The sequence below is a fragment of the Miniopterus natalensis genome, chromosome 16, assembly GCF_054644295.1.
Source record: "Miniopterus natalensis isolate mMinNat1 chromosome 16, mMinNat1.hap1, whole genome shotgun sequence".
NCBI classification, from domain to species: Eukaryota; Metazoa; Chordata; class Mammalia; order Chiroptera; family Miniopteridae; genus Miniopterus; species Miniopterus natalensis.
The window spans coordinates 33,084,798-33,099,713 of record NC_142096.1 but is presented as its reverse complement, the minus strand read 5'-3'; the positions used below and the strand labels follow the sequence as shown (position 1 = coordinate 33,099,713).

At 48.5% G+C, this 14,916-nt stretch overlaps 1 protein-coding gene across 1 annotated transcript; it reads left to right on the top strand.

Moving 5' to 3' along the window:
* Nucleotides 1–304: 304 nt before the first annotated feature.
* Nucleotides 305–7,075, top strand: KLHL38 (kelch like family member 38). The gene is made up of 3 exons (XM_016216012.2): nucleotides 305–1,729; nucleotides 5,803–5,908; nucleotides 6,786–7,075. Exons 1-3 carry the CDS (start codon nucleotides 341–343, stop codon nucleotides 7,073–7,075), a joined length of 1,785 nt encoding a protein of 594 aa, XP_016071498.2. The 5' UTR covers nucleotides 305–340.
* The last annotated feature ends 7,841 nt before the right edge of the window (nucleotides 7,076–14,916 follow it).

Below are 14,916 nucleotides of genomic sequence, written 5' to 3'. Positions count from 1 at the left end.
GGCCGAGCATCTGGAGAAGGCTCACAGACTTCTGCTGGTCAAATGTGTGGATTGTTATTTTGCTTCAGGCTGACATTTCAGCCCCTGACAATCAATAACTTCCAACAACCTTCATTGTTTTCGTTTGTTTTTTCTCAGATTATCTGAAGATGTTATTTGCCTGCTACCTTTCAGAGTAATCATAACAAAAAGAGAGGTGTCAGCTGTGAGGTCTGGAGGGTAGGTGGCCTCCCCTTCCAACCTTCACTAAGTGATATTCTTGGTGATACCCACGCGAATCTTGGTGAGTGGGCACAGATGCTCTAAGTCTCGGGGCTGCCACAGTGAAACCCTCCAGCGCATGCTCCCTCTTGGGACTTCTCCCCCTCTTAGCAGGATGGATGAGGAGGCTTCAGATGGGCTGCTCTTCAAAGACCACGACTTCTCCTCTGACTTGTTGAGGCAGCTCAATGGCTTAAGACAAAACGGAATCCTGACTGATGTGATCATCTGTGTCGGGGCCTGGGAGGTCCCCTGCCACCGAAACGTGCTGGCCGCCAGCAGCCCCTACTTCAGGGCCATGTTCTGCAGCAGCTTCCGGGAGAGCGGTGAGGCCAAGGTCCAGCTGAGAGGCATCGACTCCGCGGCCCTGGACCAGCTCATCCTGTACGTGTACACCGGGCAGGTGCGCATCACGGCCGAGAACGCGCTGCCCCTCCTGGAGGCTGCCTCCATGCTGCAGTACCCCAAGCTCTTTGAGGCCTGCTCCTCCTACCTCCAGAGCCAGCTGACCCCCAGCAACTGCCTGGGCTTCATCAGACTCTCGGACATCCTAAGCTGCGAGACCCTCAGGAAGACAGCCAGGGAGGTGGCCCTGGCGTACTTCCCGGAGGTGGCCGCATCAGCTGACCTGAAGGAGCTCTGCGCCTTGGAACTGAGGGACTACCTGGGGGACGATGGGCTCTGCGGAGAGGAGGAAAAGGTGTTTGAGGCCGTCATGGTTTGGGTCAAGCACGACCTCCAGGCCCGGGAGCGGTACGTGCAGGAGCTGTTCCAGCTGGTCAGGCTTCCGTACATCCACCCAGCCTTCTTCCACCACTTCATCGCCAACGACACCCTCCTTCAGTCCTCACCCTCGTGCCAGGTCATCTTGGAGACGGCCAAGAGGCAGATGTTTTCCCTGTATGGCACCACCAGCGTCCCAGACCCCCAACCTCTGTGGCATGTCCCCCCAAGGAACTCTTACCAAGATTTCCTCATCCTCTTGGGTGGGAGGAAGGACAGCCAGCAGACCACCCGGGATGTTCTGCTGTACAACAGACAGACGGGCCAATGGCAGAGCCTCGCCAAACTCCCCACCCGGCTCTACAAGGCCTCCGCCGTTGCCTTGCACCGCAGCGTCTACGTGCTGGGAGGCATGGCCGTCGGCGCAGGGAAGGGTGTGCCCAGTCACCACGTCTACACCTTCTCCCTGAAACTCAACCACTGGAGGCTGGGACAGCCCATGCTGGCGGCCCGCTACTCCCACAGGAGCACTGCCTATAAGAACTTCATCTTCTCCATCGGAGGGATTGGAGCAGGGCAGGAGGTGATGGGCTCCATGGAGAGGTATGACAGCATCTGCAACGTCTGGGAGGGCATGGCCAGCATGCCAGTGGGGGTTCTGCACCCTGCAGTCGCTGTCAAAGACCAGAGGCTCTACCTCTTTGGGGGAGAGGACATCATGCAGAACCCTGTGCGCCTCATCCAGGTAAACGGCTGGCCCTTCTCATCATCTACGTGAGTGCACATACACACATGCACACATACAAACACACATGCATGAACACACACGTGTGCATACATATATGCACATGCATTGACACGCATAAATGTACACGTATATGCATGTGCATGTGTGTACGCACATGCATACATGCATAGGCACACATACATATAATACCCATATATATACTTGTCATCTGCAAGGGGGAGAAAAGAAGGAAGACAGAGAGGAAGGAAGGAAGGAAGGAAGGAAGGAAGGAAGGAAGGAAGGGAGGGAGGGAGGGAGGGAGGGAGGGAGGGAGGGAGGGAGGGAGGGAGGGAGGGAGGGAGGGAGGGAGGGAGGAAAGGAGTTTAATTTCAACAAGATTTTATCCATTTACGAGTTCTTTGTGTAAGATTAATATATACAAAGGTACATCAGATACAATCCCTATCCACAAAGAGTTTATCTTTATTTGAGAAAAGAATAGTATGTTTAGAAGTTTTAAGCTATAGCACATTGAACATCAGATTGTGACGTCCTACAGGAACCTGGCAGGTGCTCCTAACCCAAATCAGTGAGGCCTTAAAGAAGATTCCCAAGCCCTGGTCCACAGTCTCCTACCAAATCCCCTGGAACCGCCTTCAGGTCTGCTAAATCAAAATCTCTTTGTGTGGGGTCCTGGCATTTACAAAAGTCCCCAGGAGAGTCTACGGTACAGCCAGGCTGCAGAGCCCCTGCCTTGAGTGATAGGTAGATGCTAACTTCACTCACAAGCTCTCTGAGAAGTGTAATTAAGAAAGACAAAACTTTCAGAATAGTAAGGGTTTCCCAACATTATGCAAATTCTAGCAATGTCTGAAGTCCATCTAATGACATGAAAACCTTAAATAGCAAGCCTATCTATAAAGATAATAGAGGAGGCCCCTGAGACTTGTTGGTTCATTTGTAAGAGTGATATTGAGCCCCAACCACGGTGAAGGCCCAGGGGACACAGGCAGGGGCAGTAAAGTGCACTTACCCTCCAGAGTTGTGAGACCGTTGCAATTCAGATGCTGACTAGAGGGGTGCTTTAAGAGCATGGGAATCAGGGAGCTTTGGAGGGGACTCTGTGCGGCTGGTGTAAGCTGACTGAAGCTGAGAGGCAGGTGAGGATGGTGAGTCACAGAAGATGGAAGGATGTGACACGGACAGAGATGGGCGGGTAGCTACTCTGACTAGATGAATCTGCCATCTGCAGCAGGAGGCAGAGTCACCCATGGAGAGACGGGTGGTGTTCCTGGGCAAGGGAGCAGCTGGCACAGAAAGGGGGCACAGCCTATTGCATGGAGAAACCCAAAGCATGACAAAGTCGCTGCCACACAGACCAAGGAGGAAAAAGGAAGTGTGCACCGAGGAGCTGGGGTGGGGGTTAGACCCCACATAATCTCCATGAGCTCCCTTCCCAAGCTACCTCCTCCCCCAAGACTGCTGCCTCTAACCTCTCCTACAGAAATTCTGGAACATTCTTGGGGGATGGGTGTTTATGGAGAAGATGCTGATCTGGCACGGCTTTCTAGGCCTTGCCCAGGAATCAGGGTTTTAGCCTGAGAGTAGCAGGGTGGGTGAAGTAATCAAATTTGCATTTTTTAGAAGCTCCCTCTGGAAACCTTGTGGAGAAGGGACTAGAGGGGAGCTGAGTGGACAAAGGGAAGAGAGCTTGGGGACTCTTCTAGAGGTCCCGGCAAAGGAAGATGGTAGCTTGAGCTAATCGGTGCCCGTAGAAACGGAGAAAACTAACAAACTCAATTTAATTCTTTTCTTGTTTTTTTTTTCTTGCCTTCACTGCTCCAGCCCATATTTTCAGCTCCTCCCTGATCCAGATCCCACTCACTCCCTTGAGCCAAGAGAGACAAGCTCCCCTCCCCTCCAAGCTCTGGCCACACTACACGGATGTAATAAAGTGCTTATGTGTAAAGCCAGAGCCCCTCCCTCATTTTAAAAATTAATTTTCAAAATAAAGTCAACAAATAAAAATAAAAATTTCACATTGCAAAATTATCAACTTCCTAAGAATAAATAAATACAAGGCTCAAGAAAGCTTTTCAGTTGGCATTTCAAGAAACCCGTAGTATAATGAAACAAGACCCTTGCCACAGCACTAACAGGTGAGTGACCCTTTTCCACTGCCGCGATGAGAGGGAGGAAAGGGCAAAGTATTAATTTGGAAGCGTTTCTTATCTATTTAGCATTAGCTTTTAAATGGAAATTTTATTCATTTAGATGGAGTTTAAGAGGAATGCTTGGGGTTACTTGATGGAGATGGGGCAGGTTGGATTTTCGGGCACAGGTCCAGAGGCTCCTCTGTAGGATGGCTCCTCTGCATGCATTCCTGTAGGAACTATACTGCATGCATTCCTGTGACCACGTGTACCTTTCTACCTGGTCTTCTTTCTCCCTCTATTGTTGGACGGCATTAAGTAAGTCCTTTACCATAACGAAGCATCATTTCCTCCACTGGTCAGAGACCATCCTTTGATATCCTTGCCCCAGCCTCTGGGGTATTATGAAGATTGTGAGCAAATGTTTAATCTATTTTTGAAACCATACCCAAAGCTGATAGAGAACCAAAGGCCAGGAGTTAATTACTCAAGTAAATGAAACAGTGCTTGTTTTTCAGTGTCACCTACATATTTTCAGATAAAACCATGTGGCTTGACAGCCATTGTGATCATCCCAGTCTCTAGCATTTGGCCTCCTCTATGCTTTACCAACTTAAAGGACTGACAGAGACCTCAAGAGGTCTCCAGTCTCAAAAGCCTCCATCAAGGAAGGCCACACCTACATGGCCTCAGGCAGAGCCATGAGTGTGGAGATTAGGCACATGGACTCTGGGCTCAACCAGACCAGCTCTTCTACTCACTCAGCTGTGTGGCTTTGGGCATGTCACTTAACCTCTCTGAGTCTCAATGTCTAATCTGAAAAATGAGGGTAAGTTATGGTACCTACTTCATTGGATGGTTGTGAAGATTAAATTTGGTTAAATGACAAAATAATGATAACAATAATGCCTTTAATATGATGGCAATTATATTTTATACAAAAAGAATTTCTAGTGAAGAATACTGTGCCGGTTTCCTCTATAAATGAATGTTTTTGGTCTTTCTTTTCTTATATGAAGCCCATCCTATGTTTCTAAATTTTGCCAGTAACAAACTAATTTACATTTGATATTTACACCTGAAAATGAGAAAATTAACAGGAAACCATGCGCTGGGAACCATGATTCGCTCTGTTTCAGAGCACAGCAAGGAGCGCTGCTCCCACCTCTGCTCTTTTTTCTTTCTTCATGCTTCTTTGTTTCTATGGTTCTACTGACTTTCAAATATGAACTGTTCAAGAGCCTTCTTCACATAGCCCCAAACTTACTCTTGGCTCTAAAACTCTCTCGAATACACTGAAACAATTAGAAATTTAAACATGAGCAAGAAATAAAAATAACTGAAAAATCATTGATTTCACGAATATCCAAGTTGCTCCATTTCTCATTAGATGAGAAAACTGTTCCAAGCAAGGTAAACAAACACATGCTACAGTGCATAACTCTTGGTCCATTCTATAGAAACACAACCCCTGATCTCATGGGGTCACATGAAGACAGATTTCCAGTAATATTCTTCTTTCTGTTATTTAATTCTATTTTTTATTGATAGTAATATACCTACATCTAAAAATTGGAATAATAGTGGAAAGAAACAAATCATTCCTATTTCACCCTCTTAATACTACTTTTTAAAGAGGACCATGGTGTTGTTTTTAATATGTTTTTATTGATTTTAGAGAGAGAGGAAGGGAGAGGGAGAGAGAGAGAAACATCGATCATCAATCGGCTGCCTCCTGCACCCACCCCACTGGGGATTGAGCCCAAAACCTGAAACCCGAGCATGTGCCCTGACCGGGAATTGAAGCAGCGACCACTCGGTACATGGGAAGACTCTCAACCAACTGAGCCACATCGTCCAGGGCTTAATTACTACTTCTATCTTTAAAATATATATATCACTTTAAAATGCAGTGCCATGATTCTACTTCTCTCTCAGGTTTATCACATTTCCAGAAACACGTGGTTCAAAATGGAGACACGAATGATCAAGAATGTGTGCGCCCCTGCGGTGGTGCTTGGCGAGCGGATTGTCATCGTGGGAGGTGAGTCTGAGCAGAACATTGCCAGGCTGGGCACAAACTTGGCATCTCTCATGGAAAAAGGGTCACTAACAGACAGACGTTCTGCAAGACTGTCTGTACAATCATATCCCTCTAGCTCAGGGAGTGGGGACAACTTGGCAAAGTTCTTTCCTCGTCTACAAGTTTCTCCCTGTCGTTTTCTGTAAACAAGAATGAAAGAATACCTATTTCACAGAGTTGTGATAATGAAATGTTCTCACGTATTGAAAGCATGTAGCACAATCCCAGACACATGGCAAACACTCAAAACACGTTTGCTCTTGTTAATATCAGCTACTGATGGAGCATTCCTCTGTACTCACAGGATGGTGTCATGGCAAGAGGACTGGTTTGGGGGTTGGAGAGATCTGGGTTCACATTCTGACTCTTCCAGTCACTGGGTATACTCTTCGGCAAGTAATTACTCTATTTGTGCTTCAGTTTGCTCGTCTGTAAAATGGGGATCCTCAAAGGACCCAACTGATAGGGCTGTTGCGGGGACCCATTTCTGAGTTCCCAAAGGTTCCTTCTTTGGATTGCTCTAGCTTCTTGAATAGACATGAGAGAGAGATGGAGAAGCCAGTGAGGCTGAGAACGCCACTGGAACCAGGAGGCTGCTCCCAACTGAAAACTGGCTTATGCGCCGTCTTAACTTGGGGTTAGGAATGCTCCACATTAAGGGCAAATCCCATCTCTGCCACACACCACACCTTCGGTAGGTTACTGAAATCTTCCACCCTGTAGCTCAGATTCCAGCCTCAATGTTAGGCGATGGCAGAGATCAGACACATCCCACACTACTGACTTCTAGTCCCAAATGAGCAACACTGACCTTGCCGCTATGCCACTTGGCTTTCAGGTTACACGAGGAGGATTCTAGCTTATGACCCTCAGTCCAACAAGTTTGTCAAGTGTGCGGACATGAAAGACCGGAGGATGCACCATGGGGCCGCCGTGATGGGGAACAAGCTCTATGTGACGGGCGGACGGAGGCTGACCACGGACTGCAACGTCGAGGACTCGGCCTCCTTTGACTGCTACGACCCCGAGACGGACACTTGGACATCCCAGGGACAGCTGCCTCACAAACTCTTTGACCATGCCTGTCTCGCTCTCCAGTGCATTCCCCACACTTCCACCTCCCCGTGAGGTGGACAAGAAACCTAAAAATGACCTGTCTTAGTCCAGGTGCTCTTGTTGCCGGAGACAAAACCCAACTCCAAAAAGCTTAACCCTAAACACGTACAGCAGGAGCTCACAAGACTGAAAGGCCCACAGTCTGGAGACCTGGAGCCAGGCATACTGTTGGGGAAACTCTCTCCCTTTCCCTCTCTCTCCCCCTCCCTCCCTCCTCTCCCTGACTTTCTTCTACAAACAAGTGTCTTTATCCACACAGTGGGAGGACAATGGCAACTGATGTGTCCAGACTCACATTTTCTAGCTCTGAATCTTCATGAGAAACTACCATTATCCATATTATAGCCAGTAAAAAAAATCAAACCAATGCTGATTGGCCCTTTTTGAATTCCATGTGACCTCCTGAGCCAGTCGCTATTTCCAGGGATCATGCTCCTATAACTGGCTAGTCCTGGATGGTGTCCCCTACAGGCAGAGGTGGGGTTAATGATTGTTGTTGACAGCCTATCTGAACTGCACATAATGGCATAGAAGTGGTTCCCCAAATGAAGACATGCTGAGCTGACTAAATCCACATCTGCCCAGAAGACCATGGAGATTGGGAACAAGAGAGCTAAGAGATCCAAGAGTCCCTGGCAGCACTTGGTCCAGGTGGCAGCGTGAGAGCAACTGGCCATGACTGTGTTCCTCTGAGTCTAGGGATGCAGTGCATTGGAATTCCAGAAAGTATGTGCAGCTCAGAATCTAGTGTTTGCAGCATTGTCTGTGCTGCCAGAATAAAGTTTGTTTCTGTTGCCAAGTGATGTTTTTCTCCAGCCTCTGGGGAGCTATAAACCTGCAGAATTAATCAGGATTTTCATTTTGGTAAATGTTATGAAAATTGATCTTCTGAGGAAAGCCAACAAATTCCTTCAGAGATTACAGCAATTATTGCCCTCCCAGTGCTGGCGCTGACTTTCCAACTGTGGCCCTCTTTATCTCAAAGTGCCTCCCACATTGGCCCAGTCCCAAGCTCAGGAATAAACTGAAGCTGGCCACACATTACAGTCACCTGGGAAGGTATTTGAAAATGGGACCGACCCCCACTGGAGATAGACAGATGGGGATTCTCAGAGGTAGGGCCCAGAGCGCTGTAGTTTTGAAAAGTCTCTCAGGTCATTGTAAGGTGCAGTCAAACCACCACACTGCCCAGCTGTGGGCACTGAAGACCTTCATGTGCTGGTCCCATCCCCATCCTGTCCCAGCCAGCCCTGTCCCAGCCCAGCAGTGTGGGCAAAGTCCTCTCTTGCTGCCCTGAGTTGGGCACCGGAGTGCCCCCAAGCTGAAGTCTTCCTCCCTGTCCAGCTCACAGGTCCATGCTCTGGACTTTTCCTTTCTTCTTAGTTTGTATTTTTTACACTTTAGTTCCTCCTGCTGGGGTCTGAAGCTCTGCCCTGGTCCCATACCATTTGGCTGTGGTCCAGACACCTGCCCAGATTGTCAGCCCCTGCTCCTCGGCCTGGATGTTGTCCCCTTAGCTGTTGGTTAACCCCTTACTCCAACTATTCTCTTTGAACCTCTCTACTCAGGCTCTTCATCCCCCCTCTCCCTGAAAATGTACTTGTAAAGGCAACCAGTGACTCCTACAGAGCCTAACCCGGCTGCCCATTTTCATTTCTCATTGAACTTGACCGGTCAGCAGCATACGGCACAGCCGATCTTCTCCCATCTGAAAAGACCTTCCTCACCCCACCTCCAGGACACCACTCACCCTTCTCCCAGCCCCTGCAGCTCGTTCCTGTCTCCTCATTTGCCGACTATGAATGGTGGTGCTCCCCAGTGCTCCGTCCATAGACTTTCTTGTATCTCCTCTCACTCCCGGTGAGCAAGCTCAGCCAGCTCAGGCTTTGAACACCACACAAACGCTGCTGATCCCAGTTTCCTCTCATTCAGCACTCCACTGCTCGCTCTCTGTCTCCACTTTGGTGTTAAACAGAAATAGCACTAAATATGTTCAAGATCACTCCCTCCTCACCAGGCCTGCTCCTCCTCTAGGCTTCCCCATCCTGGAACAGGGCAACACCTTTCTCCCGGCTTCTCAGGCTCAAAGCCTTGGGCACTACTCTTGACGCTTTTCTCTCATGCTCGCCTCCATTTGTTCCAAGTATATCTGGAGCCCAACCGCATGTCATGACCCACAGCTCTAAGTCAAGTGCAAGCTGCCATCTTTTCTCACCTGAGCCGTTACAATCGTTTCATCACTGGTCTCTCTGCTTCCATCTTTGCCCAACACAGCAGCCCATGTGATCTTCTATAAGCATAAAAGTAAGTCAGAATAGGTCATTGCTCTGTTTAAAATCCTCCAAAATCTTCCCAGCTTTCTCAGGTGACCTTCAGGCACCTGCAAGATTGTTCCCCCACCCAGCCCAGCCCAGCTGTGACTCTACTCGCATCTCCTGGGCTCATCCCCCACGATATCCCCCACACCCACCCAGTGTTAGTCATACTGGCCACCAGGCTCACACATTGCAAGCAAGTCTCCACTTTCTGTTTGGACTCTTGCTGTGCCCCCCACCTGAAAACACTCCCGGGATATCATACCCAGGTGGTTCACTCCTTCACCTCCCTCAGGTCTCTGCTAAGTGATGCCTTCCCTGAGGGCCCTTATCTGATCCACCCACAAGTCCTCTCAGTGACATCCTGAAATAGACCACAAACACCTCCAGTCCACTCATCTCCATTGCCCCTTCCCCGAGTGCACCATCCTCACCTCCTGACCAGCCTCCTAATGCGCTCACCTACTTAAAATGATTTTGCGGCTTCCCAGAGACCTTGGCATAAGCCCTCAATCCTTAATCCAGCCTTTAGGGCCTTCTAAGGTCCAGCACCTATCTCCGTGGCCTCATCTTTTGCCCCTCTTCCCTCCCTCACCCCCACAGCTATCTCTGCTCCACCCACCCTTTATTTCCCCTCCTCTCTCTCTTGCCTCAGGGCCTTTGCACATGCAGTTGTTCCTGCCTCATACATGCCTCTCTCACCTCTTCGCCTGATGCAATTTCAGTTTATGCCTTCATACCAGATTAAAAGTCACTGCACCAAGGAGGCCTTCCATGTACCCCACCCACACCCCCACTCCAGCCTGGGTCAGCTTTGCCGTTAAATGTCCCCATCGGTCTCTATACTTTCTGTATTTTTACCTTTGAGGCTCTTATCCTATTTGTAATTACTATCTTCCCTTCTAGACTCTTGTATCTGCCCTGTTCTCTGCATTCCCAGGGCTGGACTCAGTGTCAACCACCTATATATAGATTTTCAATAAATATATGGTGAATGGCTTAGAGAATTAGTCAATGACATACAGGCCAAATCTACAGAGGGTTGTGCGTGTGCGCAGGAGGTGAAGCGTCCCAGATGATCCTGCCTTTCTCTCTCCCCCACCCTTTCCCAAAGGAGTCTGGCGAGCCTGGGTGGGGGAAGAAGAGGTGCGGTCTGCCTGGCTCAAGCCTGGAGGGTGAAGGGTTTTATTTAAAGAAGCCTATTTGCCTGGCATTAAAAGCGGGACCCTTGCACTGGTAAACTCTGGGGCTCCCAACAGTCCTGTCAGGGACTTGCTAACGCCCAGACTTTCTCTTCCCTCCGTCTCAGTCCAGTCCTTAATAAGCTGCCAGCATTTTTGGCTACTCAGAGCTTGTCCAAGTCTCCTTGGGGCACAGAGCAACTATGTAAATTGCCCACTGGGTTCTATAAAGAAAGATGGCACTAGGGCCAGGCACGTTTGGACACACGTGGCTGGCCAGCTTCGTGAATCAGATAAGACGCCTCTGTGGCAGGTACATTCACACAGCTGGGCCCATATCTGAACTGGTTGCAAAACAACCCTCAGGACACAAGGCATCCTTTCCAACCTGCTGAGGAGGATTCAGTCCAAAAAGAAAGAGAGGTTTTGGCACCAGGCTTCCTTGGTCTCCCCGGCTGAGCAGAGTCACAGTACAGAGCTGAGGTCAAAATATATTTAGCCGGCAGCAGTTAAACTGAAACATTTCAAGTTAAAAATGTCAACTCTCCTGATGAATCATTTCAACAGGCAACAGGGAAGGAGGGGAAGTGGAATGAGGGCTAAGCAAGAAAACATTAATGAAAATATCAAACACCCTGTCCCAACATAAACCAGTGAGCAGGACAGGAGCCTGAGCAGAGAAACAGTGACAGATGGAAGAAGCTGCAGCAGGGAGAGTGGGAACTTGGGCCCTGGAAACCTCTCCCAGCCCAGACCTGACTCCCAGCAGGCAGGGGCCTTGGAAGAAGTTCCGCCAGGAGGCCAAAATGACAGAGACGTGGCCGCCCTCTAGCAGAGCAGCGTGGCCCCAGCAGGACAGAATGGCTGGCATGCTGGCCCTGCCCCGTTCAGACCCTTCCTGACTCTCTCCCCATGAGCAGTGTGGCTCCAAAGGTGAGCTCCTGACCTGGAGCCTCGTCTCCCTTTTAGGTGCCTCTTTCTTGTGACCCTGCCTCTCCTGCATCCACTCTCTCTGGTGAACAACAGAAAGTCCCCAGTATCCACTTCTTAAAACCAAAGTCCCAACCTCAGCTGAATTTACCTCTGTCTCCTGTACAAAAAACTATAACGTCCCAGAGGACAAGGACTGTAACAGGTTTTACTCAAACACGTTGTCCTTCTTAACATGTCTGACACTCCATGCCCTACTCCAACATGCTCTGCATGTCCATGCCTCCGTGCCTTTGCACATGCTATTCCCTCTGCTAAATTGCCTTTCCCTGCCTTACCTGGCCTTTGCTTCCTCTGTGGAGTCTTCTCCAACCTTTCTCCCCTCCCTCCCTTTACTCCAGCTCCTTTCACATCGTAGCACCACAAAGACTTGTTGAATGGAACTGAAGGGGAGCTCTTCACAGGGCAGAGACAGAGACTTGGCCTATGAACCTGTAGGCCAAGTTGAGTCAGTACCTGGGACACAGACGATGCTGACATATTTGGGGAAAGAATAAGTGGATGCATAAGTGAATGGGTCCCGAACACCATTGGGCTGCTCTGAGTGAAAACAAGGGCTTAATTATCAGACACATCGGGGTTTAAATCAGCCAGGAACAAATTGTATCTAACCTTTAAAAATGATTATTATGGACCTATCTGACAACAATGAAAAGTGGACCGCAGAGTATGAGATGTGATAAGAAGACAATTAATTACATTGTTATTTTCCCTAGAAACCCTATTCAAGACCAGCCAGAAGTGCACAGCGGTGGCCTTCATATGATCAGGGTCCCCAGAACTGTATTCTTTCACAGCTCTGGAGGCTGGAAGTCCAGCATCAAGGTGTCAGCAGGGCTGTGCTCCCTCTGAAGTTTCCAAGGGGGAGGGGGGGGTCCTTCCTTGTGTCTTCCAGCTCCTGGTGGCTCCTGAAAACATTGCCATCCTTGGCTTATAACTGCATCACACTGATCTTTGCCTCCATCATCACATGGCCTTCTTCTGCGAGTACTCTCTTGTATCTTTGATTAGATTTAGGGCCTGTCCTAAGCCAGTATGATCTCATCGGGATTTTTACTTTATTGTATCTGCAAAGACCCTGTTTGTAAACATGGACACATTCTGAGGTTCTGGGTAGACATGAATTTGGAGGGAGGCACTATTGAGCCCACTAAGGATACCAACTCCTCCAAGAAGGCATCCGTGATGCATGCACCTTCACCCCACTCTGCCTCAGGCCTGGCTGTGGTGACCCTGACTCATCCTCATCTCCCCCTGTCATCAGGGGCATCTGCTGGGCAGGGACCATGTCTTTCACTGCTGTAGCGTGAGGCCTGGCACTGACAAGATTCTCAGCAAATGTGTGTTGACCCGAACAAAATCATTTCATTTCAGGGGGACTAGCAATTTTTTAATAAACTTCAAAGACATTGTATACAAGACACAGTTTCTGAGCACTTCTCAAAAGTCCAAGAAAAGTAACATTTGCCAAGTGACAATCAAGAAGGAATTAGGGTCCATGAGACGAAGCCCAGGGCCAGGCATAAGCAATTATCTAAGAGGACTACTCTGTTAGCACAACGTCACCCAAAGTGTCCTGTTCTCAGTGTTGACAACATAAGCCTTTGGGGTGACATCAGGAGAAGACTGCACCTCAAAGCAGAAGCCAATGCTGAGAGTGCTTGGGGAGGTGGTCTGGTTTTTGAAATGTCAGCTCTCACGTAATCTTATAGGAATTCTAGGCTCCCATTCAAGTGCCACGTCATTCCCTTCTTGTGGGGAATTTGGGTTTTGTTTCCCTAAAGATATCCACAAGTCTCTTTTGCTCTTCATTTCACTTGTCTGACTTAATTAGGATTCCAGGGTCTGCGGTCCAGAATTTCCCAGTAATGCTCCCATTACAAGCCAATGGGCCATAAAATGGTGCTTTGGGGACAAAGAGATCCAGGAATCTGAGGTGCTTATAAATTAGGAAGACGTAGGCACAGAGGTATGTCCTATTCAAAATCAGAGGTTGTCTTTGCAGTTTCCCCAAAAGACCTGTCAGCTCTACCCACATTCAGAGACAAGAGGCCACCTCGGGGCAAGTGCATAATCAAAACCTTCTGAAAGGGACTGGAAGGGAAGCAATGTGGAGACATCTGTGCTCAAGATAAGACTATAGAGAAAATAATGGAATTCATTAGCACAGCCCCTGAGACACTTATCTTTTGTGGAGTGCTTGAGAAGAAAACAGAATTAATCCCCACTTTGGGTATAGATTTATTTGGCTTACTTATCTGAAGGACAAAAGTAAGAATGCTAATGGGTTTGAGGGAGCCCAGATAATTCTGCACTCAAGACAAAGATCACCGGTGTCTATGCACATGGGTGTAACAATTAGCCCTCAAAAAAAATGTTGGGTGAATGAATGAGTCAATGAATAATAAAGGCTAATATTTATTGTCCATTTACTGTACCTACATTAAGTACTGTACCTACATTACCTAGCTCTGTTATCACAAGAACCTCCCAGCACCTCCTCAGCACCCACCCTGACCACCCTATCTGAAGTAGCCTCTACCTCACTCACTGCATCATTCTCTCTCACCCCTTGTTTCTTCTCTTCATACCTTTTATTGTAATTATTTATTATTTTATTGGCTTTCCTGAGTTTATTTAATTGTCCCCACCAGAATGGAAGGTCCATGAAGGCAGAGAACATGAATGCCTTGTTCATATCTGTTTCCCTGGTCCCTGACACAGAGAAGGTCATCAACAAAAGTTGCTGAATGAATGAATGAATGGCAGTCCAGGAATTTAAGATTTAAGGAGAGAGAAGGTAAGTTTTCAGAATGGCACGTGGGGGCGGGGAGGGGTGCAATATGAAGAAGGGGTTAACTGGCCATGGGGAGAACATGTAGTCTTTATCCAAGTGAGTGCTAAATGAGGATCACTCTGCCAGCAACCAGTGGAAGGATGGAGAAATCCAGAGAGTTTAGATGAGAGGCTATTTTGGTGCCCAGGAGGAATGAGCTATGGCCACTAACTTACAGGAAGGGGAGGGACATGAAATGAGGTGTCAGAATCCCCAGGAAACTGGTCATTAATTGGGCATGGAAAGGGGAGGAGGTGTGGAGCAAGGAAGAGACATAGAGCCATTGCAAGCCTGGCTGACCCACAAGATGCCTGTGCCATCAGCAGAGAAGGGAACAAAAGGAAGGGAAGTTTGTCACAGAGCCATCAGCCAGAAGGTGAAGCTTCGAGACAGGTAGGAAGCCTCCCCAAGTCAAGAGGTTGCTCCTTGCCAGGGGTTTTGTACAAGTCTCATAGATCTACATCCTTGCCTACAGTCTGTCTCCCCTGCTCTATCTCAAGTGCCCATCTTTCAGAACCTCTTTGAAAACAT

Excerpts from the sequence above, each read along its gene's own strand:
- KLHL38 (XM_016216012.2), top strand. The coding sequence starts at position 341 with ATGCTCCCTCTTGGGACTTCTCCCCCTCTTAGCAGGATGGATGAGGAG. Across the intron at positions 1,730-5,802 it reads ACCCTGTGCGCCTCATCCAG|GTTTATCACATTTCCAGAAA; the intron begins GTAAACGGCTGG and ends CTTCTCTCTCAG. Across the intron at positions 5,909-6,785 it reads GCGGATTGTCATCGTGGGAG|GTTACACGAGGAGGATTCTA; the intron begins GTGAGTCTGAGC and ends CTTGGCTTTCAG.